Source organism: Camponotus vicinus, unplaced genomic scaffold, assembly GCF_025532165.1.
Source record: "Camponotus vicinus isolate PSW18456_S1 unplaced genomic scaffold, iyCamVici1.0 SCAF_10, whole genome shotgun sequence".
Lineage (NCBI taxonomy): Eukaryota > Metazoa > Arthropoda > Insecta > Hymenoptera > Formicidae > Camponotus > Camponotus vicinus.
The window spans coordinates 2,751,934-2,778,324 of NW_028141946.1; the positions used below are offsets into that span (position 1 = coordinate 2,751,934).

General features: G+C 34.7%; 3 protein-coding genes and 1 long non-coding RNA gene across 5 annotated transcripts in view; 3 read left to right on the forward strand and 1 right to left on the reverse strand.

Annotated features, from left to right (window-relative positions):
* The first annotated feature begins 67 nt into the window (after window positions 1–67).
* Window positions 68–14,588, forward strand: LOC145960716 (uncharacterized). The gene is made up of 2 exons (XM_083080383.1): window positions 68–259; window positions 664–14,588. The coding sequence occupies exon 2, from the start codon at window positions 790–792 to the stop codon at window positions 1,831–1,833; it is 1,044 nt and encodes a 347-aa protein (XP_082936509.1). The 5' UTR covers window positions 68–259; window positions 664–789; the 3' UTR covers window positions 1,834–14,588.
* Arp5 (Actin-related protein 5) lies at window positions 13,017–17,670 on the reverse strand. 2 transcript variants are annotated; one of them, XM_083080376.1, is made up of 8 exons: window positions 17,593–17,670; window positions 17,323–17,492; window positions 16,928–17,242; window positions 16,572–16,852; window positions 16,196–16,414; window positions 15,810–16,108; window positions 15,483–15,663; window positions 13,017–15,411 (listed from the first exon to the last, which is right to left on the reverse strand). In XM_083080376.1, the coding sequence occupies exons 2-8, from the start codon at window positions 17,429–17,431 to the stop codon at window positions 14,788–14,790; spliced, it is 2,028 nt and encodes a 675-aa protein (XP_082936502.1). In that variant the 5' UTR covers window positions 17,432–17,492; window positions 17,593–17,670; the 3' UTR covers window positions 13,017–14,787. The 2 variants fall into 2 exon arrangements, with proteins under 2 accessions (XP_082936502.1, XP_082936504.1); XM_083080378.1 differs by having other exon boundaries at window positions 17,586–17,648.
* A 230-nt stretch (window positions 17,671–17,900) lies between these two features.
* Window positions 17,901–18,797, forward strand: LOC145960729 (uncharacterized). Its single transcript, XR_014435451.1, has 3 exons — window positions 17,901–17,978; window positions 18,107–18,155; window positions 18,251–18,797. It is a non-coding gene; the product is annotated as an uncharacterized LOC145960729 (long non-coding RNA).
* Window positions 18,798–20,853: 2,056 nt separating this feature from the next.
* Window positions 20,854–26,391, forward strand: part of LOC145960603 (TWiK family of potassium channels protein 7) — a 261,015-nt gene continuing 255,477 nt past the window's right edge. The window contains exon 1 of the mRNA XM_083080198.1: window positions 20,854–21,834. The gene's annotated coding sequence lies outside the window, so the exon portion shown is untranslated. The remainder of the gene's footprint in view (window positions 21,835–26,391) is intronic.

Genomic DNA, 26,391 nt, shown 5'->3' on the forward strand with positions numbered 1-26,391 from the left:
CGGCCTAAAGACAACAGCCAATTAGAAGGCTGGCTTTTACGTACGGTCTGACGGCAGTGGGCGCGTGTGCGTATGCGCGCATATAGGTGCTCGTCGCGAAATATAGTAGCAGCCATCTTATATTTTGTGTCGGAGAAAAACAATTTGACCGTACAAATGTTTCGCGATTGCCCGTGAAGCCGCTCGACGACGAGAGGCGGTGCGCTCGATGAGGCGCGACGTTTTTCGACCCTAGACCTGGACCACTACATTAGCAAAGGTACGTATCGAACGACGATCGCTCGAATCCTCTCCTACGGAGACGCACAACACATCCCCTCCCCATCCCTCACTCGCGGCCCCCGCTCGCGAGGAATCCGGTTCCGCCGTGAAAATATATTTCGACGTTTCTCCATCGTCGCTCTTTTAAAAATAGAGCGGCTCGCATCACCGGGCCGAACGTCTCTTCACGACGGCGTTGCGCCGTGCACGACGGCATCGCCGTAAAAGTTATGCAATCAGCTGATCGTTTGGCTACTCTCTGTCACTTGTCAACGATAAATGTCAAAGCGTCTCGGTATAACCTGACATAACCGTACGCGCGCGACAGCCAATCGCGATAATAATCGCGCGTAGCTTATTTCGGGGCGTGTATCGCTACTCTAGATTCTTGTTTTTATCCAGGTGGATTGGTACGCAGGATATGAGCAGTTTGTCAAGCGCAACCTGACTCTGCTCCCCCATCAGCAAGCGGCGCAGCAGCAGGACGAGCAGTCTCAGCAGCTGGCTCCACCGCAGCAGACTGATATAATGACGTCTATGTTCGAGCAACAGATTAAGAGCGAACCCATGGGGTTCTATTCTGTTGCTTCCAGTCGTTCGGATGGATCCAACTCTATAGTGAATTTGTCCGACGATCGAGAGGACCTCTCTCAGCAGGAAGGTCATTTGCAGCCCCAGCAGCCGACGTTACAGTTGAATCAGCAGCAAAGCCAGCAGCAGAGTCAACAACAGACGCAACAGAATCAGCAACAGCAAAATCAGGGTATGCCGCAGGACTCGCCCGGTCGTCAGTCTACGGGTCAACAGACCGTCAAGGAGGGCTCACGGTCGAAGCCTCAACCTTGCAAAGTTTGCGGCAAGGTACTGTCCTCTGCTTCGTCCTACTATGTGCATATGAAACTTCATTCGGGGAATAAGCCCTATCATTGTACGGTATGCGAGGCGAGTTTTTGTCGCAAACCTTATTTAGAAGTACATATGAGGACGCACACGGGCGAACGACCCTTTCAATGTGAGCTATGTTTGAAAAGGTTTACTCAAAAGAGCAGCCTCAATACTCATAAACGAGTGCACACGGGGGAACGGCCGTATGCATGCGACATCTGCCAGAAACGTTTCGCTGTGAAGAGCTACGTCACGGCGCATCGTTGGAGCCACGTAGCCGAGAAACCGCTGGTTTGCGAACGATGTTCCCTCACGTTCACGTCCAAAAGTCAATTTGCGATTCACATCCGTACACACACCGCCAGTACCACTTACGAGTGCAATATCTGTGGACGTACGTTCGTACGTGACAGTTATCTGATAAGGCATCAAAATCGGGTGCATCGTGACATGAATCAGAGCAGCTCGAATCACAATCCGCCGACGCCGCAGAGTAGCGGCGCCGGCACTCCGGGCACCGGTTTCGAGAGTCCGGTCTGTGATTTGCGCTACAGCGAGGGACCCTCGTCATTGGATGGTCTCGCGGGAGCCAAGGGCACGGGCATAGCCGCGGAGATCGCTAGTTTAGCCAAGCAGAACAATCTACAGCTTCCACTACCGCTGCTACATCCGCAGACCACCAACTAGTGTTTAGATGGCAGCAACATCGTCACCCAGCCCCTGCCGCAACACCAATCACCGCAGCAAGTAGTATGTCCCACCTCGGCGTCTTCGCCGTTCACACTTAACTCACCTATGTCTCACACCGAGCACACGAGCACACCGCAGAGTGTCTACCAAACGACGGGCTCCTCCAATCCCTTGGACAGCTCCAGTTCCCAACTCTATCCGCACTTGTCCCCTCTAGACCCGACATCGGAGCCACAACATTCGCATCATTCGCACCAGCTGCATCGCGGCATCCCTCCGCCAGGTCTTCACCCCGCGCTCTATTTGTACGCTCATTACTCGAATACGAGCCCCGCGATCTCGTATTCGGAATATATTCAGCGTAACAATTGAACGCGAGTTTTCATCTAGCATCGATCGACTTTCAACGATTGTACGATAATATCAGTGAAACTGGTGCTATTTAATCGGCTGATCAAAGTGCCTATCGAGCATCCTATACTTCCGGTTCGTAACAACGGATGCTCGCTCGTCACTCGGTTTAGGGGTATGCTTTTGGTCAAACAGGTGTACGACGACACAATTGATCAATTGTAATTGCTGCTCGAAAAAAGAAAAGAACGTTTGCTAATACTTTGTGTTCATCTAATGAATTTTATACTCACGAGCATCTTTTTTAACACGAGATTGAATAGCACCCGCTCGAGGCGCGGTTTCCAATCGCCAAGCGATCAGATCGTACCGGCATAGGACTCGTATATATATATCGTTCCAATGATTTAATCATTATGCACGATGCTAGCTGAAATCGAAGCGTGTAACATTTCTAAGTCTCCACAGTTTCGACACTCTTATTTCGCCTGATTTTTATAATCACGTCTCTGCGAGTATACATATACATATATACATGTGTGTATATATATATTATGCGTGAACCATTACACACACACACATACACGTACACATATTTATATTATATTTTTAAAGGAGTTTAGTCACTTGAATCTGTGATATAGATAGTAATTATTATCTACAATGTTTAAACTATTGGTTTACACTATTTTCATGAATATCAAAAGGAGGGAAAAGGAAAAGCAATGTCACGGAACGAAATTTTATCTACTTTGGTTTCTACCGAAGATGTTTGGTAGACACCCTACTATTAATTTTACAACAGTAGTAACAACAACACTGTATAGGCTAATGCCTGTGTCTCTCATTGTCACTCTACTATTATTCTAACTAATCCTACCACCACCACGTCTATCACCACCACCGACATTTCCCCAACTATATATTACTATCACTATTATTACGACTATTACTATATTATCATCGCCACTATTACTCTACTGCTATTATGTACTACTAAGCTATTAAACTATTATCATTAGCGCTAGGAATACACACACCCCACACACACACACACACACACACACACACACACACACATGCACGCGTTTATTTCGCCAATCACGTGTAGCGCATTCGATCCGTCACATAGTCGTCATGGTTTCTCTTTAGCTTGAAACGCGCTACGAGAATTCCTTATGTTGCTTTTCTTTTTTAGATCATAGAACGTTTATCCCTTCGCAACGTCAGTGGATATATTCGTTGTGATACGGTGCGCGTTTTTGTGATAAAAAAATGGTTCTTCGTTAGAGGATAGAGCACAGCTTTGAATCAGTTCTATAGTTGTACTTACTTTCCACATATCGAAGTGTGTGTACAAATATATTGTATATATACATATACGACGTATGGATGTATTATAAAGCTGAAGTAGTAGGGGATGCGAGTCGTAAATGGAAAAAAAATCTTCTATTACGTAAAAGGCGCAATAGGCTGTTGATTCTTCGCGAATACTGTCTTAGAGCTATTAGTTTATTATTATCTCCTGTTCTTACTAACGTCGTTGCAATCGTCTGTGCAAGCGCGAGGGAACCATGACAACCGCGCGTATAGAGCTGGAGAAGTAGTTAGTTTCAATAAGTGCACATCTTATATACGGTTACCATTTTTGAGTAATCGATCTAAGATAGTTGCGACTACGTGTAAATGCAATTCACCCATTATTAATTGCGCGTTAGATAGAGCTACGAAGATACACAAATCGAACAAGAAAGCTATATATATTTGCGCTAGCGTGCCTCTCGAACCCCCTTGTATCGTGGTTCTCTCTTTTTCCTCCTCTCTCTTTCTATCTCTCTCTTTCTCTCTTTCGATTTAATTTTCACATCGTAAAATGATCAAAATGATCCTGCGCGCGTATGCCTGAGGCTTTCGATTTAAAGAGTATGCAAAATCACACCTGGGTAAGACTGATTTTTACTGTAATGGACTGTCAGATACGAAAACGTTTATTTTCTTTTTCTTTTCTCTTTTTGTCTCTTTTCTCTCTTGTTCTATACATTTACTCTCTCTTTTCTTTCTAATTGCTGTTTCTAATTGAAAGGAGACGCATGTAAGCGCGCTGAGGAAGGATGCGATAAAATCTTTCATTAATAAAGAAGAGCCGCGTAAAACATACATTTTTGGATGACAAAATCAGTTACATAATTGGAAAATTATCACTTAAATTTTCATTGTTCTATTAATTAAATATTAATTAAATATTAAATGTTAATTCATTAACTACGACATATTTAATTAATAGACTGATCACATTAATTAAAATTTAATAAGCGATTAATTAAGTAAATCATACGTAAAAAAAAGTAAAACCGTGAATGCATAACTTGATTCACGATCAATTGAGGAACGAGATGTAATGAGAGAAAGCAATTGATCTTTTTATCGGCTAGTCATTGGGCAGCTCTGCGAGATATTAATTATACTATTAAAGCTGTGATTAAAGCCTCCGTGCATATGACCGCGCAGCTCCTAATTATAGCGGTATATATATACATATATACATATACATATATATATATATATATATATATATATATATATATATATTATCTATATTTTGTAGCTTATTATAAATATGTAAAGTAAAAAGTAGATAGATTAGAGACATCTCTAAAAATCGCAGTCGATCGATCAATCATAAACTTCGATCTCCTTCTCTTTTTTTTTTTGTTTTAAGTATACATCTTCGCAGTGTTGGGCAAAAAAAAACATATATTTAGATATCGTATGTTGTCGTTTAGGATAATTACACACACATGAGAATATTTAAAGAGAGTTTTATACAAGCGCGCGCGTATAGGCTGCGAGGGTTTGTTTTATAAATTTTTATATAATGGTCATACTGTTTGAAATAGAGATTTTGTTTTCAGGCAGCTAATTTTATCTTATCTAACTATTCTAAACCGATATCTCTCAGAGTATATTAATCTGCGAAATGTCAATTGATGTTTATGCTGCACATAATTTATTACCAGTATTCAAACGCAGATTTAATTTATGTTACTTAAATGTTTAAAGAAAAGATAATGTACGAAGTACATTTATTTGATCAAAAAGGCTTTAATTTAAGAATCTACGTTCCTAAACGTTAAGGATGGAATTGCACAAAAAACCAGCGATTACTTTTGAAATTTTATATCAAAATCAAATTAACTTCGCTAAGAAGTTTACCAAAAGCAACAATCTCCAGTTCTTTAGAATTGAAAATTATAATTACGTTTCTAAATAAACGTAATCGATAAATTTTAGCCAAGATTCTAATTTGCGTCCTAAAAATGTAGTGAGATTTTAGCTATGTTATTCAATACTTAGTATACAAACTATTTCAGACAGTATATCGCATACGTATAGACTATATGTATGTATTTTTAGGATATTGCCCAGCACTGAGATTATAATCGAAACTTCCGAATCGGTAATAACGATCTCACGCTATAACACCGATTGCTTTTCCATGCGACGTATTTGAGTTCGTGGCATGTATATCAAAAAATATGTATTTTCGTAAGAAGAGGGCACAAAATATAGGTCCTTTCTTCAAGAGAGCACTCGTCGGACCAATACATATGTACATATAAAAAAGTGATAAAAATGAAAAAAAGAAAAAGACGTTCCGTGGCGCTTCTAAAGTGCAAAATACGTCTGCAAAAGTGCTATACTTATTATACACGGCAAACGAATATTCGTTGTAAAGATACGCGAACGTGAGATGCACATTTCTTTATTCATTTTTCTATTTTTTTTCGTTTTTATTGATTGCTCTGTTTACAGATCTTTTTAATCCTCTAACTACCGAATAGAATTTCGATGCTTCTTGTGAGCACGAAAGATTTTCTTTTATTATTTATTATTAGTATTCAAAAATAATTTTCTTTGTTTTTTTCTTTATGTGTGAAATGAAACGTCATGAGTTAAATCGATAAGTTACAAATCTAGAATCCGTATTTTATATCAAAGATTTCATCTGCGATGTTTGACTGAATTCGTCTTGAGATGATTGATATCAAAAGTTCGAGAATGTAATATTGACTCTGTTCTACTTTTCTCCTGTCCGTGACTAAAATAGACTCGCGCTAGTTTATTTTAGTTCTACGGTTGATATTCCGTCACATAATGTTCTTGATTATTTCCGGTAGTTGGAAGATCGATTATCATCGTAACAGAGATATCGCATCGCTTCGTACTGATTCATTCTCCACTTTGCATTACAATGTCAGAGAGCAATCTATGCTACATTGATGATATGATTTTGTAAGATCGATTTTACCGTAGCAAGTCTACGAAAAATTGGACGAAAGGGTATATTTTACCTTGATAACATGTTGAGGACGCGAGAACGTGATAGGTAATGTCACTAATCGCACGTAAGGGAAAAGGACGACTCGTGTCACACGCGGACGTGTAATTTCGAAATTTATTATATAAAAGCACTTTGTGTACATAATGTATAATCAGTAAAGGAATCAAAAGACGTATTACGCTATGAGACGCGAGCTTCTACGTAGAATATAATTCAAGTTACCGCTTATATATTTCACGATGATTTTTACGAATATTGATGAGATTGCAGTCAAGAAATGATTTTTACGCTACGCAGATTCATGCGAATAATAACTCTCAAGTCGCAATAATGAACACGTTCAGCTGAAAAAAAAACTGTTGCGTGTTTAATACTCGAGATTATTTGATGGATCAATTATGTTCGATTATTGCTTAGCGTTCGCGCATATTACTGTTTCAGCTGAACACGACCAATGTTTACAGTGATATCATTAAGATACACACACGGTTGACTTTTTTTAAAAATTACAGGTATTCTCTCTCAATGAAAATTTTTAATCACACATAAAAATCGATAAACGATTATAAAAATACATATATATGTTTTTATATTTTATTATAATTAATAATAAATTATAATTGCACTCTAGTGTCATGAGACACAACGATTATATTTCAAGTGTTAATTTTCGATTGACAAAATATTAGCAAATAATCATATGAAAAATATGGAATATTTTTATTTTGTGACAACAAAATATTCGTCTTGAGTAATATAAAGAAATATGAAAGAAATATACGTAGTATTATGTATATAAGGAAGATAGTTTCTTAACTATCTCGCATTATTCAAATTATTTGCAAACATTTACTTTATTACATATATATTCTTAATGCTATATGCAAAACGTATCTATGTATAAACGAATATTTTGACAATATATTTTGATAATGATATTATTGCGATGTATATATTTTACGAGTTTCCGTAAAAAAATGTATCATACGTGAAAATTGGCTGTTCAGATTTACGCTGTGATTTTATTTTTTATTATATTAATTTACATTAATAACGGCATTACTCTATTAAGAAATTTTATTTGAGATTGAGTGCACAAAGCTAATATTTATATTTATTTTGAAAAGATGAGAATGATGAAAATTTTTTCATCATTATTTTCACATTAATTTAATCCATATCTTGTGATTAAATCTCAAATTTATTATTGCTTCCAAGACAGCGATATTCTCTGCAAATATGTTCTATTACTATCTTTTATAATCTTACGGTGCGGAAGAAGCATAGTTATTATTATGATAATAATAAATGCAGGCGATAAAAGACGGTTATCTAGCAGTTTATAAATTACAGTTTTCATTACTCTGTACATACATTTTACTTTTTGTTTGAGATATAAATTGCTTTCATTTGCGTCCGCCAATTACAGTATTAGATTTCCCCATATTTTTATTATCTGAGCAATTTACGTAGGAATTAGCTTTCCAAGAAATCCATAGATATTTAATGTTATATTGTGTATTGTGTAATATATAACAATAAATTATATAAAATATTATTTGTATTTGTTGACGCGTTTATTAATTTACGAATTTATGCATATAAGAGATAAGTCTCTTTGTGTACAAAAAGTATAGATTCATAGGAGGACTCTTCCGCACTCTTCTCAAATTTTATTGTCAATGAAAATTTTATTAATTGTTTACAGTAGTACATTATCCGTGCCATTTCATTAAATATGTGATTGCTATAGCGAAAAACAAAGATAAATAAGTCGTTTTCAATCATTTTACTATAGCTATAAACTTTTCAATTTTTATTATATAAAGTTTTCATTAAAAAGCATTATCGAAAAGATTGTTTTGATGTGAAATTTATTTTAATTTTTCCAACAGATAACATAATGCGTTGCAATTTCAAAAATTATATACGTGTTAAAGATTATCCAATGCAAATATCATGGTGTAATTTTTGTTTGCTTTAATCTTATTTCCTTTTCACTATAGTGAAAAATTTGTTGAAGTATCTCGCCAAATTCTTCCTGTATGTAGATTGATTACGTATAACTGTTATTGATGCTGCTCTCTTGCGCTCGAATACGAATCAGCAATTAATAGCTAACTATCAGTCATAAAGCACATTAAATAACAAAAATCACTCAGTGTTAAATTAAATAATTGTCACATGAATTATAATATTCCAGACAGTTGTGCAACGAGGATACGCTTTTTATCATGATGCGTGAGAATTGAATATATGTAAAGAATTTTTTTTGAAGTTCTCGATTCATGTGTTGGGATTAAATTATTTTTAAAATCTGCGAATATAATTTTTTAAAATTGTGTTTAAAAATACCGAGAAAAAAGAAACATTTAAACACTGCTCTAGGGAATATTTCAATACATATAATATTTCAATACATTTTCTAATAATATACTATATATTATACATATTTGTTTATACCATGCCGTAACTTATATAATGATACGTTCTATATTTTAATAATTTTATGAAATAAAGAATAAATAAAAAATAAAATATAAGATTTTTATGTATAGAGATTTACGTTCGTTGTATATTTTTTAATGTATTATTTTTCTGTAAATTTATACATACACACTTCTATTTTGTGTTATATTTCACATAAAATTGAATTTTATCAAATTCTCTTGTTACAATAATACTCATGAAGTGTTTTATATCGGGAAATGAATGAATTTTTAATCATATTTTTATTGCACTAAATTAAGAACGAAAAATCTATTATGATCAAAAAAATATTCCTTAGGATCAGGGAATTCAATTAACAGAAGAAAAGAATATAATCATAAGTATCGATTGTGTAATTATAATCGAATATTTGTACACGATTATGAATATATTGAATATATTGTATTATTTCTTTGTTTCTCTATTATATCAAAGTTCTTTCTTGCATAAGTTCACTTTGCTCTTTTTATATTTAGAGTATAAAAATTAATCCATATTTAAGCGGAGGAAAAAAGAAACGAAATATAACTAAGGTGAATAGAATTTGAAAAATTACATGTATTTATTGTACTTGTGGGATTGTACGATTTTTCGTTCTCAATTGTTTGAGCATGCATACACTGATATAAATTATTCAATTTGTTATAGAGACATGAAGTAATCTTAAAATACACACTATACTCGTCAATGTTAGATAGTTTGTCTTTGTCAAGTTAATTAATTATCATGTCAAATATGTAATCGCCATATCAGAAAAGAATACGATACGCATCTCTAACATTCTCATACAATTTCGCGAATAGCTCTGCCCGATGTATTCTATTGGCAAATTTAAATGATCGAACTGTGTGGAACTATTGGTGGTGGCATCCTTACTAAGTCTCTCTCCTACAGAAATATATACAAGGTCATCCTAGGAAATATTACCACTTTCTAAAACGTATTATTCATTGGAGAGGGAAATAAATGTTTATTGAGATAGGGCCTGATGTGCAATAGATATAAAAATTTCGAAGAAAAATATGAGGAGGGGGACCATTTGAATAATTGATATTTAACGACGATTGAATAATTCCGGGGACGAGAGTGATTAAATTAAATTCAAGAGCCTTTCTCGTTTCAATGAACAATATCGTGAGCAAAGTGGCAACGTTTTATCGGAGGGCACTAAGTTTCATTCCCAACACTACAAAACCTGGCTCCTGGTCCGACTACTTTTATCAAATGTTCTATTGTGCCGTGTGATCGACTTCGTACTTGTGATAGCCCCGGTTAAATACAGCCCTGGCTCGTACGTTTTATACCCTCGCGTCGCCTGGCACGAGTAGCACGTGATGTAATTAAACCTGACTTTCGGTTGGGGGTCGATCGAGGGAAGGTCTCGTCTAAGAGGAGGGGTAAATAAAAAAGAATTCGAGCTTTCGAATTTAGCAATCGATTTAGCGATTCGACCGTAACGAAGGTACGACACCTAAAACGAAGATGGGAAACTTGATGAAGCAAGGCGAGGGGGGGAAGGGAGGGAGGGGAAATTAAATTGACGATGCTCGCGTCGCTCGACATTGCGCCTGTACCATTTTGCTTCTTTAGCAGAGTACAATGCCATTTATTTTTGTAATACGTTTACGTAGGATAGCTCTTATTTTTATAGAGGTTTACCGTGCTACCGTAAGTCTTATAGAGGCCTGCGTAATAAAGTAGTGTAGGAATTTTTGGTGCCGCGGAATCCACGGTGTGGAAGATATACATATACATATATATATATACATATATATACATTAAAAAAAAAATGAGACACGCACTTCTAGTACTGGCTTTAGTTTGGAATGAACACGGAGGTGTAGACCGCAAACACGTAGAGAAATTTTACATTTTATCAGGGCAATGATTCTCAAAGCAATTTTTCCGCGGACGAGTGAACGGGAGAGAGGGAGAGGGGGAGGGGGTTCGACAGGGATTTCTCTGTACGAGGGAAAAATATGTTAATTGACCATATTTTGAATTACAGCAATAAAAAATATTCCTTCGCCTTGGCGGTGTGGAGGTCGCGCGACCGCTTCGACAATAAGCGCTCCACTTTTACCTCTAAGGATTAATTATTGCCGAAGCGACGCGCATCGCTTTTTCCGATATCGAGGCGAATCGTCGTTTCGACTTGGGCGATTTGCTTGATCTACGCGTCAAGCTAGATTTAATACGATTGTGTATAACAAATGTACAAAGAGTACCGTGTGCATCGAGCGAATCACTCTGGAAGGGATGTAATAATTAACGGAGGCACTTCGGGATTAAACAACCACACTTGTTCGGGGAGACAAATGTCATCATGTAGGATTTTTAAAACATATATAGAAATAATCTATCCAAAAGAGATATAGACGAGATAAACAGAGAAAGGAACACATTCACCGGCGCGTTAAACGGTGTATTTATCGCTTTATTTGAAATATATTGATATTTTTGTAGCAAAACCGACGAGAGAGATTTAACACATTTTTCACATGTACGAGAAATCTGCACATGTACATACATATATTATTAACGGTCTTCCTCGTCCAACGATATTTTTTTGCAACGACGGCGAGAATGCATCTCGGCTCTTTGCATTCACTCTTTACAGCTTATCATCACACTTCTGTAATAGTGATGCACACAGAGGTGATAGTGTCATAATGTAAAGAAGTTTTTCGCGATATGTATTTATGGAATCTTGCATATAATTAAAAATGATTCTACAGTCACGTTTTAAACAAGATTGCGGTAATAATAATCGGCACACATATATGATACTAGTCTTGTTATACGTACATATTAAGTTTGGAAATGAAATGTAATTATTTATTAATTATAAAAAAATCGGCAAAAGAGTTTTCAAACTGTCATATGGCAATATTAAGATTGTTAATATTTATTTTCATTTTTTTTCTTGCTTTTAATTATTTTCTCATTGACAATTATTTCCTTCCTAACTATATACGCTTCACTCTTTCATACACATATTATCTATTATATTAATTCTTTCTTACGCGAGCTGTGAAGGGTTATATAATAAATGTTTTAAAGAAATCTGGTCTATCGGGGGTGCTAAAAGTCACCAGGCCGTAAGTACAAGCGTAAGCTCTTCTATCGCTAATAATAAATTCTCTAAAGTCAAAGTTTTGAACGGTGCCTAAAGCTTTGATTAAAACGAAAGCAAGTCCGGAATTGCGTGTCCTCGAATTCCTGATGAATAAGGAGGATTAAAAGGGTTGCTAATAACCGCGGATATATACCCGCATCAGCCACATCGTGTTTTAAAATCACAGGAGGAACAAAATTATGATACGATACGACGATAAGAAGATATATATACCGTCGAAAGCGTAGAAAGTACCATGTCACATGTTATGTACACCCGCAGTGTGTATGTATGTACGTACGTATGTATGTATGTATGTATGTATGTATGATGTAAACAAGGGGATTATCGTAGCGCTCCGTTAAGAAAGAATAAAATATATAATTGAAAGATAATTAACGCTACCGAACTAATATAAACGACAATGAAAAAAATAGGTAGGTTTACGCCGATTTATGTATGTACATATATATATATATATATATATATATATATATATATATATATATATAAAATATAAGAAAAATGCGCGAGTAATGCACTTTTGTAATAGTCATTTTGCGAAAAACGATTAAAAAAAAGAAACAAGATAAACGATAGCAGAGAAAATAAAAAGTTGACGCTTCGTATACCATAGTTTTTATCGACATATCCTATCTGAACACATCCTCTTTGCGTACATATTGCATAGTTATTATTACAGGTACGTGTTATATATAGAATATTTTATGAGTAAAAGAACGATACTAATTACGATTATTATATTATTGTAATTATTCTGATTATATTCTGATTATTATTATTATTATTATTATTATTATTATTATTATTATTATTATTATTATTATTGTCATATAATTAATGCAAAGGATATAGGTGCGTATAACATAAAGATGGTACAACTAAGACAAACATATAATGTACATAGTTGTCAATCTTTATCCCGTCATATGAACGATATACATAAATGTATATGTATATATAAATGCATACAGCCATTATATTGCGGAAAAAACATTAATTGCGTTGTTGTACTAATTATTATTATTATTATTTTACTGTCATAATTATTATTATCATCATCATTCTTACTATTACCATCATTATGATTATTGTTATCATTGTCATCAGCGTCGTCGCGGCATTATTTTAATGTTACATATACTTTTAATTAATGTTATACTATTGTTGACGGAAGTAGCCCCTCACTTATAGCATATGCGGATCAAAAGTTGTATTTATTTGCAGATTGGATTCTACCTCAATCTTATCGTAAACAAAACTACCCAAGTGTCCTCCACACCTATTTACCCTTCCATTCTCTCTGTGAATGAAAATTTCATAAGATATAGTGTATCATTACAGGCGAGATATTGATTTACAGCGACCTCAAACTGTGATAGTTGTAAAGAATATTTAAATTAAGTTTTGTGCGCACTGTATCAAGATATATATAATTCATCGGTGAGCCTGATTAACAAAATATGCCTGCAAATCTGATGTTTAGCTCATTACATGATTATGCGCGATAAATACAATATAAAACAACATAGATCAATTATTATGTAGATATATTTCATTAAATTTTAATTTCATTATCTGACATTGAACAATATTGTTTAAGGATTATATTAATTTTGTAATGAGCTTTACAATTTTGTGTTTGCAAATGTTGCATCGGCGATTTGTATTGTATGCTTTGTAATATTAGATTTATACTGTTTTAACAAAATATATATTTATGCGAATCTTAGTTTATTTGTTTCAGCATGTTATCTACAGATAGATGAACTATGTATTTTATATACAAAAGATTCTGTAAAGAACATTATACATCACATTTGTAACTGTTATTTGATATAGGTTGAGAGTACATAATGCATATAGTATAAAACGAAGTTTTTTTTAGTCTTGATCAACTATATACTACGAACAAGTGCTGTGCACCTGTGATCTAGAATTTGTGATTATCATTTATCTACAAATCTCTCTTTCTTTGTTCTGATTAAACTCGAGCGAAAATTAAAGCGTTACATCGCGATATAGGTTCCTTTATTGATGCGCAAGTAGTGTTAGTTGTAGCTACTTATGGGGCCTCGATAATGATTTCAGTGTGTATTATATTGTGATGTTAGTTTAAGTCGCTTAAGACTAAGATTGGAGATTTGTAACTGAGGTTGCTGTAAAGTCAATTTTATCGCTAAGGTGAGGGATCACTTTCATAATTTTTTAGGCTACACGAAGAACGCCCAGAAGCCGATGTCGATTGTCCTCGAAAAATAAGAAAAGTAAAACGTATAAAACGTATCCCGCGTAATTGTGTTGAATGGCGAAATGCGATGTTTGGGAACTGTATATTGTGATCAGCAAACAGACTACAATGTAGTTTGTTCGTAATAAAATGAACAAACGGAAATACTTGTGTAATAAAGTAGGTATCCATGAACAAGAGCTGGTCGTATCTTTTGCTAATATCCAATCAATAATAAAATCTCTCATTTTTATATCATGATTAAATTATATTTCATATAAAAACTTTATTTGATAAAACCTGCCTGACGAGATAAAAGTACTGAAAACATTTCGTTTATATTGTTTAATTACATGTGATTTATTATCAATATTCAAATCATAAGATTATAAATATCTTTTATTCAATTTCCACATCAACTACAGCATCCTCTACAATTACCTGCTCCGATGTTACAGGTACTTGTATCATTGGTAAAGGATCGGGCGATCGAGTGTAAGTATTACTTGTCAAGTGTTCTTTGAAATATTCTCCACCTTTCTCTTCGTATTCTTTACGACTAACTAAATACTCAGGAAGATTACCATTTAAACCGAAATCTCTTGCACCATACCAAGCATCCAAGCTGGTATTTTTTGCGATGTTGACTTGAAAATTTGATCCGAAAGGTCTTATTTCGCGTAGCTCACGTTTCAATCTTTCCAATAATCCCGGGAAAGCTGTTGGTCCACCAGTGAGAAATACATTACTCACGAGACGCGTTTGTTCTTCAGGAGGAAACTGTTTTAAAACAAATTCGATTGTCTCAGCAATTCCAGCTTCCACAGAACCAATCATGGATGGCTGAAATAATAATTCTGGTGCTCGTAGACGCTCTACGCCTACGTGAAGTTGGTGAGTTTCTCCAGGAACCATGGGAACGCTGGAACCGGCGCTATCAAATTCTGGATCATGATGACGTAAAACATCCTCCAATTCCAACAATTTCTCCTGCTCTAGTTCTGAATCAGAATCGCCACCTTCCTACAAAGGAATATTTTGTAACAAAAAATATCAACCTGTATAACACTTGGCATTTAAAAAGAAATATATACCTTGTTTATAACTTTATATACATCCCAGTCTTCATCTCGCATGCCAAAATCATCATCACGCTTTTCTTTTTTTGCCAACTGACTAATTATGCGCATCCTCTCTTGTGCAGCGGCTGTTCTTCGCTTTGCCATATCTTGTCTACGCTGTCTCTTTGCCATACGTTTATCTAATATTTCCTGTCTATAAGAAATAAAGATTTAGTAATATCTATTAATCAATAAATATAAATACATATATATACAGCAACTATAAAATCAATAAATATAAATCAGTAAATATGTATACAATGTAAAATATTAATGCAATGTACATATAAAATAAATCACCTTTTCTTTCTAACTCCAGCAATCCACTCATCAAAATCTTGTTGATCCTTAGGTTGAAGACTCGATTTAATTTTAGGTTTTTCCTCTATCACTATATTTTCTTCTTGTGAATTAGCAGCGACGATTTTCTGTCTGGTTCTCTCTACTTTTGCTTGTAGATTATTGATCATTTTGATCAAATCAGCTTCATTTGCAAGAGAATAGGTCTTTAGTGCTTGATCAAATTCATCAATTTCACCTTCTTCTAAAAGGTCTTGGACTGCTAACAACTGGTTAAGTTGCTCTTCATCTTCTGCCAACTGTAAAAATAAGGAATGTTGAATTAAACTTTAAGTTATATAATAATACTATAATAGATATGTATAAATAAAACAAAATATACAAACCCTTTCTTCCCTCTTTCTTGCATTAATTTCCATCAGTCTTCGTGCTAATTCTCGTTTTCTTTCTTTCTGTTGTTCAAGTGTTAGACCAGGAGTAGTAGTAGGGGCGATATATGGCAATTGTACTCTTAAAACATGTGTATCATAATAATCTACATCTGCCCATTTAGATAATTCTTTCTGATAACTTAAAGCAATCATCGAATGTTCGTGTATCAATTCCTACAGATTATGAAATAGATAATAATTGCTATTATTACTATTATAATAAATATGTTTAGAATATATAAAAATAATTTATTATATAAATATATTTATTATATATATATATATATATATATATATATATATAAAACATATTTTAATATATAATATGTACCTCTGCACGACTAGGTGTTATTGCATTGACATGAACAGGATATTTTAATTGAAGGAGTCTATGCATATATGATGTGATGTGATATCCACCAAGATTGATTCTTCTTGCATTTGTAGCATCTGCTTTTCCATCTAGTATTGGTATTATGTGGGTTGTATGATATCCTATGCTAACTATTAGTCCATCAGGCGGGCAGTTATTGTGCTGATATGAAAATAAGCAATCGATACCGTATGCTATTGATGGTACATTGTAACATTCAAATAATAATTCTGCCATCACTGAAATACACGGATTTATTAAATTATTACGTACATTATGAAAATTATGTAATATATAAATAATTATTTTCTTACAGTTCCGAGAATAATTGGGATTGAGGAATGCCTCTGTTAAAATAATTGGATGATCTACACTGCATTCCGTGTCTATACCCATGTGTGTAAATGTGTAATCAAATATCTGTTCTTGAGCCTCAAAATGTGTTACTATATTTCGGTCAAATTGAGTTTTCAGTTGAAATCGAACAGCTTCAATGTTCGCTATGTCATTTCCTACTTGAGGTTCCCCATCTTTCTTGCCACGTTCCTTTCGCGGTTTTGCAATGAGGTTCTTGAATATTAATTGCGGTTCCTTTTCCGTAGCCCAACCGACTCTGCAGTTATAGGATCCTAATGCAAAGGATAGTATCAATAGTGTCAATTTATCAGATGGAACATAATTAATATATATCAGATATAATATAAATTACCATTGTCAATAACGAGCGGCGTACACTCAGACTTCACTCGTTGTGGATAAATGTGTATTATGTCTGGTACAGCTTTTATATCCTTCAATTCAATTAATTCTATTTCCATTTTACTGAATTCAGATATGCTTTTGACACATTACAACAGGGCGACATAACCAATAATGAACCTACGATTCGTATTGACATTTAGAGATAAAGGAACCACAATTTTTTAATAATATAAGCATAATGATAGAATTTCTCTTGTTTTTATTATTTACTTCTTACTTGTGTATCTTTATCGTATTAATTCATTACAGACAAAAAAAATTAGCAAAATACCAGAATAATTTGTTTACAAATTTGAATTAGCCGCGTGAAAACGTCACTACTACGTCAGTCGAATTACTACTTAAGATGAGTTCGGAAATTCACTCGTGTGGTAAGAGTAATATTGCGTTGACCAATCAGAGCAAAGAAATGTCTACTCCTCTTATCATGATTGGTCAATTAAACGCCACGTTACTTTATAGGAATAGGATTTCCGAACGCACTCTTCTTGGGTGCTTGTTTGACGTCACAATCGCTTTGTTTGATTCATCAAGGGATACAATTCTTCTTCGTGTTGCTTGTTTAATTTATAACGTCAAGTGTGCAGTGCATTTACTTATTCGGTAATATTAAATATTGAACATCGAGTATCATTTGTTATAAAAATTTGTCGTTTTTATCATCATAAAACGTAAGATATTCGATAAAAGTTGATGAAATTGAAAATAAACATTTCATCTGTGTATTTCAGGTATGGTTTATCGTGCAAATAATAATTCTCGAAACAGCGTGCATTATTGGTACGTCCTAATCAAAAAAATATTGCTTTACACATGCCACGCATTTCGCACATACACCCCACAGAGTGAGAGTGTAACACTTTTCTACTTTTCAGGAAGCTCCGCCTGTATCCGGAGAATCTAATATTCGCATATTCAGATGTAATCCCATAACGGTCGAGTGTGTTGACTTATTCGCACGACGAGTGATAGGAATAAGGGCGTACGCCATCTGTTAAATTTGACGCATGAATATTCAACGGGCGTATCATTCGAATATCGACACCGAGTTCGAAGGCACCTCGATTCCTGTAACGTACGCGATGTCGGCGTCATTACATCGGAAGCGGTCGCGCGGGAATATGCGGTATGTATGCATGTATGTATGAAGTATGAAGATGCATTATCTATCGGAATAACATTTGTGCCTAGATGAAATTCATGAATAGCGTTGTTGTAATATCGGAACCAATTCGCGTGAGCCTTATTGCCGCGCCTCTAATGACAGGATCATTATCCTCTCGATACCGCAAATTCATGTAATTCATGTAATGAGTGAATGAGAAGCGTTTTTCTCACATTCCACGTACAGTCATTTCTCTAGAACTTTCTGAGAACTTTTTCGTCTTTGCATTTGTGCCTGATATTAATATAAGCAATAAGCGAACCAAGAATAGTTTTACGAAGAGTTACCGCGATATTTTGAATATAAACAGATCTTTGTAACGCGCGAATCTTAAGTGGAATTACTCTTAGAATCAGTTAAATAATTATCGTGAGATAGAGACTTGAATACTTTGTAACTGTTCTCTGTTCGATAAGACAATATACTTCCCTCAATGTTTTGCTACATAGGAATAGGATATTCGTTATAACAATTCCTTCAGAGAAAGTGTAACGTAAAGAGAAAATTTGTAGGTAGAATTATAGAGGTTTCGTCGATTAAATGTATCATTATTTAAATTTATTTAAATGATAAGCTTTCTCGAAATTATTATAATATTTCTTTTTAGTAAAAAATATTTGTGTTAATATGTAAAAGAATCGAGTAGTTATATTTTTATTTAAGTTTAGCAAGAAGTCTAGAAATTAATTTTTTTTAATTTAAGAGAATTAGATAACATACAATTAGCGTTTGAACAGAGATTTCGTATAAAAATAAGTATAGTAATAACTTTTGAAAAGTAAATTTAATATAGTTATCATACTTATAGCATTCTTTCAAGTGGTAGAATTAAAAATAATTAAAAATAATTAATTTTATGTCGGATTAATATAATAAATTTTTCGAGAAATTTTAACGGAGCAATTAAAACTAACAATTGACTACAGCGGAATGTATTTGATATAAAAATTTGATATAAAAATCATTATATTATTTCCGTTTGTGTGCCTGTTATACTATACAGAATATAATGTTAATCTAAAAGCTTTTCGTACGTGAAAGAATAAGAGAGACGGACGAGCAGACGTTCGTTTTACTTCTTCTACTTTTAATTCATTGAGTTCACGAAAATTTAAGGTCGCTTTCAATTAGGAAGGATATTCTCTATACTCTTTATAGTCTACTCTCTTCTAGTAGCGAAGGTCGACTTTTTCGAGCGGTTTGCGCGCGTGTGTGCTATAAAAGGATAGCCAGAGGTCTAATTGCAGCCATCAGCGAAAGCCGGCGAACCGGAAGCGGGCGGAAACTTTGAGCATTCTTCGCGAGGTCCTCCATCGAGCGCGTCGAGAGAATTCCACGGCAATAGCAGCTTCGCGCTCTCTTTCGCAGGTGATCTCTCGTGCAAAGGCTTTGGTCCATTTTTCAGTATTAGGAGGAAGCGATAGCCGCCGAGGCGATCGGTAATCGATATCCGTGGAGCTCGTAAACTGGCCAAACAACGATACGTACGGCCCGATTGGTTTAGCTTCGCGGAGAGCGAATACAGGTGTGCGATTGGTTGAGCAGGTGAACGATTGGCTCGATCTATCGGGCTTCCGCGTTTACTTCTCTCGTTTCTGCCTTTAACTTTTCTTCGGTCTATTTGCGGGCACGGAGCCGCGTATAAAGTACACGGAGTACGCGTGAGAACAGTTTTATGAAACACGAGAATTTTTCAGGGTGTTTGCTTTTTATATTAGCCTCGCTACGTTCCTTATTCGCTGCCGATTCTTTTTGCTTTATTTGTCGAATGTAGAAAAAATATATGCGGTTCTTCGTTGATCTTTAAGATGCGTAATATTAAAATGTAACATTTTAAAAAGAAAGATTTCAAGTTGTAAGCAATCTTCTTTCCATATTACTTATTTATTGAAAAATTCCTCGCAGTATCATGCTCGCGATATGCTAAATGGCGAAATATCTTTTTTCACGATTCGTTTTATCAGATATTTTTCGCCGCTCTTTCCCGAAGCGCATCGCTCGAACTTATAGTTTTCGCGGGCGTTAACTCTCGTTGCGTCGTGCAATTTAGCGTTTCAGCGATGTATAATCGCGTTAAAAGTCGAGCACCAACTCGAGACGAGGCGGTAATCGCCCGTTCTATCCGATAACGAGTTTCGTCTAACTTTGCGACTGCGTACTGGCGGGGAAAGAACGAACAAAATAAAGGGGCCGTTCACGGAGTAGACAGTAGGCAAAAGGTGAGAAAAGTAAGAAGAGGGCCGACGGAATCGCCGCGAAAGAAGCGAAAAATATACTCATCTCTCTCCTACACGTATATATATAAAATTTTAATTTCCATATGAGATATTTTTTTCACACAAATTCTTTTTAATACTGCAATATAATTGCAGTATTAAAAAGAATTTGCGTGAAAGAAACATCTCGTATGTAATTGCTATTTTTAATATCGATTATTTATAGCAAAGGAGGTGTGTAAGGGAAGAACTTGTTACAATAAAAAAATTGTTCATATACTCGACATGTGTGCATAGCCCGCGTCGCAACTTCGCGCATGCGCGCGCGCGACTGCCGCGCCGCTCCGGTTCATTTTGCGCCGCGACGCGTCGCGTTCGGACGCGCTCGAAAATTCGTCCGTATTTTACGCACTTTACATTCATCAGAGGTGAATCGGGGCTGTACGCGAGTCGTGAACAGAGTGCCGAGGGTACGGGTAATCACGTACAGGTACGATTGACCGCCCGTCGTCGTTATAATTCGTGCGAAACGCCCGTTTGCAGCGTCGGCGTTTCTCGTCTCACTTCGTGCGCATTTCGGACGTGCACTTCGGTCACGCGCTTCGCATCGTTCGCCTATTCGAAATGTGTCGCGCACCTAATTAATAGCGTATCGGGAGTGCCGAGTAAAGTGTCGGTCGATCGTTGTATCGAGGTGCGAGAGCAGTAATTAGTTGCTCTTATCGCTGTTACCGAATATTCGAGTCGCAGGAGTGTTAGTGACGTCATCAACATGGCGCGTTTGCGCGCCAATTCGCGTCGGTTCGCGCCAGGATCCGGTTCGATTCGCGGAGTGAACGCCATCGAATGTTATTACGCGTGTCTTGGAAATAAATCGCGAGTTTGTACGCGAGTGACGGTAGTGTCCGGACGAATGTGAAGCGTCGCGCGATTCGTAATTAGCCGCGTTTTTCCGATATCGATGCGCGCGTGAGTGAGCATCCTGGACGAGATTGATCTGGCCTGGCTTTTCGAATCGACAGTTATCGACACCGATGGAACAACCAACGGATATTGCCAGCATCGATACACAGCTCGAGTGAGTAAATTTATTTATTACGCTCGCCTGCGTAATTACGTATTTATTTGTAAGGATTTGTCACTATGTTGTATACGCGACATTTGGTGTCGCGACCGCGATTTGATGAACGCTTAATTATTTTCGATACATTTCCGCCAACTGAACAATGAAAACAGAATTTATTTTGTCTGCCGCTTAACGACCTGAAATTATTTTGCGCCAAGTTTGATATCTCTCGTATACGCGATGCTTTATAATTTTTTATTTCGAATAAAAGCGCGATGTAAATGATGATGGTAATTAAATGATAACAGAGAGCAAAGTTGTATTAACACACATTGCGTCACATGTATGTGTCGACCGCACGCGCGATAAAATATTTAAAAACATTTACTTCGAGCATTGGTGAGAGACATATAGTACAAAAAATACAAATAATGAATAATAGTGTTAAAATATAAAACAATTTACACAATCACAACAATCAATTAAATATAAAATTATTTTTATATTCATTTACTAAAAGCATGAAAACAGCCGCGATGTCGCAATCAAATTTTATTGAGGCTCTCTACGTATGAAAAAGTTGTAACCTACATGTTAAAAGTTGTATAATTTATCGCGTAAATCTCGTTAGAGTGCAATTTTTATTCCGTCTCGTATAAAGCGCATTTTTTCATTATAAACGGACTTCTATCTCGGCCCCAGCTCGACCGATCTCTCGTGAGAGATATCGCGCAAATTGTATGTATAAGTAATTCTAAAGTTACGAAACTGAAACAACGAAAGCGGTACGCGATAGGAGGGATGCACATCATCCACGGTCGGATACTATGTCTCCCTCGATTCCTTTTATTTTCTTTTGATATTATCGTGCGGGATTGTGTCTTGTATGGTAGCTCGCTCGAGGAACTTTGAAGAACTTCTGCAGCACGAACCGTCTATATGCGCGAGTAATAAATATTTTACCGGCTATCCTCTTGACTTCTTCGTCTTTTGTGCTGTGTTTCCATGCCGCGTCGCGATTCCACAAAGCTCGCAAGCTCGTGGTTTCTCAACATGATTCATTAAGTGCAAGCAGAATTACGCGGAAGTACTAATTTCTCCTCTAAGCAATATTAAGAATTCACCGTTTTCGTTGTTCCATTTAAATCCTTTGAAGCAAAATGACGTTGGTATTGTGTGGTAAGTGGAAGAAAAGAATTTTTATTTTTTTCTTTTAAAAGCAAACGTTTCATGCTTCGAACAAAATGGCATATTAAATAACGGTATTATGCATTAACTTTCTTATAATAATGATATCGAATTTTTAATCACAATTTAATTATTTATAAATGAATACTTTTTAAATTTTTATAAATAAGTGAAATTAAAATATTTTATATTTGTTTAATTCTCTATTTATATTTAATTTAAAAATTTTTAATTTATATATTTCTATATAATAATTTTTTAAAAATTGGATATAAAAAACGGAAGGACGAAATATTTAATGTAACATTTATTGATTGAAGTCGATTTTCTCGCAAGCCACAATGTAATGTAATTTTTGAAGTCAAACAAATATTCGATTCACCTATCTGACATTGTCCGAATTATCGATTATATAAAAACTTCTATCTCTGGATTGCTTCCATTAAATAATAAAACCGGCTTCTCGGGAAAATGCTTTTCTGCCAGCGGAAGTTGTTGGCGTTGTGCGACCCGGATATGTACGAATTCAAGGAGAATCGGGAAACGATCATGTGGTCGCGCACATGTAACACGTGCCCGGTGTATTCTCGATGGTACGTGTTGCTCTTTGTTTCTCGCATGTCTCTTCGGTGCTTCTCCTCCGGTCACCCGGGTAGCAATCTATCGGTTGCCAACATCGGCACGTATCCACATGTGCAATGTGACAATAACAAGATCTGGCGATGCCGCCTCGAAATAGTTAATGCCGAATGCAGAAGTTGATTAATTTTCTCACGTGTTATTTTACCAAAAATTAATGCGTGTTATTTTACCAAAAATTAATTCAAATACTTTTTGTAATATCTCGAGATTCGATATTGTTGTTACGATAGTATCATTGTTCGGTGAAATGTATTACATTATAATGTGCCGCTACGTGTAAATTAATTGCCATTTTTGCTTGCATTTTGCGTTGTATTAGTATTATCTAGTAATAATGTAAATATGATTTTCATAGTAGGAAATAATTACGCCGTCATGGTTTACTGCGAGCTATTGTGTGTGACTATGTATAAATGTAATAATGTAAATAAACAATAATGCTCGTATTGTAATAGCAATTGCGCAGAGAGAATAAGCTATGCTTCGTTTTCTTTCAAATTAAAATAGGTAATAAATTACATACATGCTAAAATATATTTATGCGCTAAATTATATAGTTTTAAGAAAATTACACAAGAATATATGCTTTTACGTGATATTTTACGCACATAATGCAACAAGCAACGTCAAACAATTAAAATAAAATTTAATTGAAATGCACTATGTTGCCTTTAAATGCGGCTCGGTATTGCATTTCTTTTTTTTTCCTTTTAACATGGTGTTCGCGTAATTATAGAATGGTGGTAGTTTGGTGGTAAAGCGCGAAAAATGGGCACGAATAATACAACTAAAATGTCGAAGGCAACGAGAAAATCGAATTTGGTTGACCAACTGGAAGAGCACGACCATAAACGGAAATAACGAAGTAGCCCTAGCATTAGGATAAAGTACCGTTTCTCTCGTTGCATTCTGAGGTCGCAGACTGCAATTTGTCGTGGTACATTTTGGCGACGATATATAAAAAGCATCACGCGAAAGAGTACTGGCTTTTTGAGGTAAATGGTCGTATGACAAGTCATATTTTCAATGCAATTTTATATAGTGATAACAAATTGGACATTCTATTTGATAATAAAAATTGATAACTAATATTTTGAGAATAAGAGGAAGAAAAGTAGGAAATGGAAATAAAGAACATTGAATAGGAAATAATCAGAGAAAGATGGTAAATTAATTTTATATATTTTAATAATAATAATTTTGAAAAAAATATTTATAAAATATATAATAGATTATAAAATTTATGAAAAATAAGAAAACAAAATTTGACACAGATTTAAAAAATTCAATTATAATTTTATTATCATTATATTATATATATAAAATCTATTGATTATTTTCTATATATTGTCGAATGGCGTTTGTGTGATATTTTTCAAAATAGAAGAGTCAGTTGTTTTAGAGTATATTGATTAATAAGGCTCGGTATATCATTTATCAAACCACGTGCACAGCGCGATCGAAGGCACTTTAGTGCAAAGCTTGTGAACATCATTCATCGCTCATTCACAACTCAAAGTGTTGGAGCGTTACGCTGTCATCGCAATATCAGAATGTCTCGCCTTGTCTCATCTCCATTACACCTACTCATCGCTTTGCCGCTCTCAATTTGTCATATGTCTAAAATATCAGATATACTGGGAGACAGAGTCTAAAATTATTTTTCATACAATATTGACGTTCCTCTTAATATTTTTATTTTTATTTAAATAAGAATATAATATGTTGTGCGATATATATTTTATCTTATAGATATATATGTATAACAAAATAACAAATAATGATATTGTCTATATAAAATTTTTATATCTATAAATATATAAATCATAGGACTGTAAAATTATTATTTATTTTTTAATACAATATATTTTTGGAAAAGTATGTGAAATCTGTATTAATTTGTAATTGTTAGAAAAATGATTATATTTTTATAATTCAAAAATATAATTCTATTATTATTTTGTTAACACTTTTTAATGTCTTTTTTTCATATTTTAAATTTAAAATTTATACATAAAATTTGTTTACATAATATTCAACAAAAATATCAAATATAAATAAAAAAACTTAGATTTAAACTCGACTTTTATACGAAAGTTATATGTAATTGGGATATATAGATCTTGATAATTTTATCTTGATAAAATTACTTTTCATAATAAAACAAGCGCCATGCAAGGAAAATATTGAGTATAGATGATGAGGGTCATAAAAGTAAAATCATGTAATTTTATTTATTATTCTTACATTAATATTTATATTATATAGATATTAATATCTATGCTATTAATTTTAATATTATTTTTCCGATAAAGAAATTTATTAGAAAAATCGCTACTATTATTTTAGACTACCACTCGATTATAATTAACCGTACTAAATATTTCGTCCTATCGTATCGTAAATGATACATATAACGAAGATACTGTTTCATTTGAAAAATTGCGGTGCTTTATCATTACGTGATAATGGAAGGTCGTTCCGCCTCATCGTGTAAGAAGTATTAATTATCCTAAATGAGAAACTCAACCCTACGCTTTCTCAGGCCGGGTTTAGAATACTGCGGTTAGAGCAATTTCTTAATGCAGCATTTCTTTAATGAAACTCATCTTCTTAAGATCTTCTCATTCTGAATTTCTAACGCCGATGTGCCAGTGAAGTTTTCGACGTCAAATCATGCATGTTCAAACACTTTTGAAGAATATTGTATTGAAAACTGAGATAATCTCTCTCTGAAAT

Bases quoted from the DNA above. Each gene is read 5' to 3' on its own strand.
- LOC145960716 (XM_083080383.1), top strand. From the start codon at position 790: ATGACGTCTATGTTCGAGCAACAGATTAAGAGCGAACCCATGGGGTTC.
- Arp5 (XM_083080376.1), bottom strand. From the start codon at position 17,431: ATGGAAATAGAATTAATTGAATTGAAGGATATAAAAGCTGTACCAGAC. The intron at 15,664-15,809 runs GTGATTTATTTT...TATTTCTTATAG, and splicing joins GCTGGAGTTAGAAAGAAAAG to ACAGGAAATATTAGATAAAC. The intron at 15,412-15,482 runs GTATATATTTCT...ATTCCTTTGTAG, and splicing joins TATATAAAGTTATAAACAAG to GAAGGTGGCGATTCTGATTC.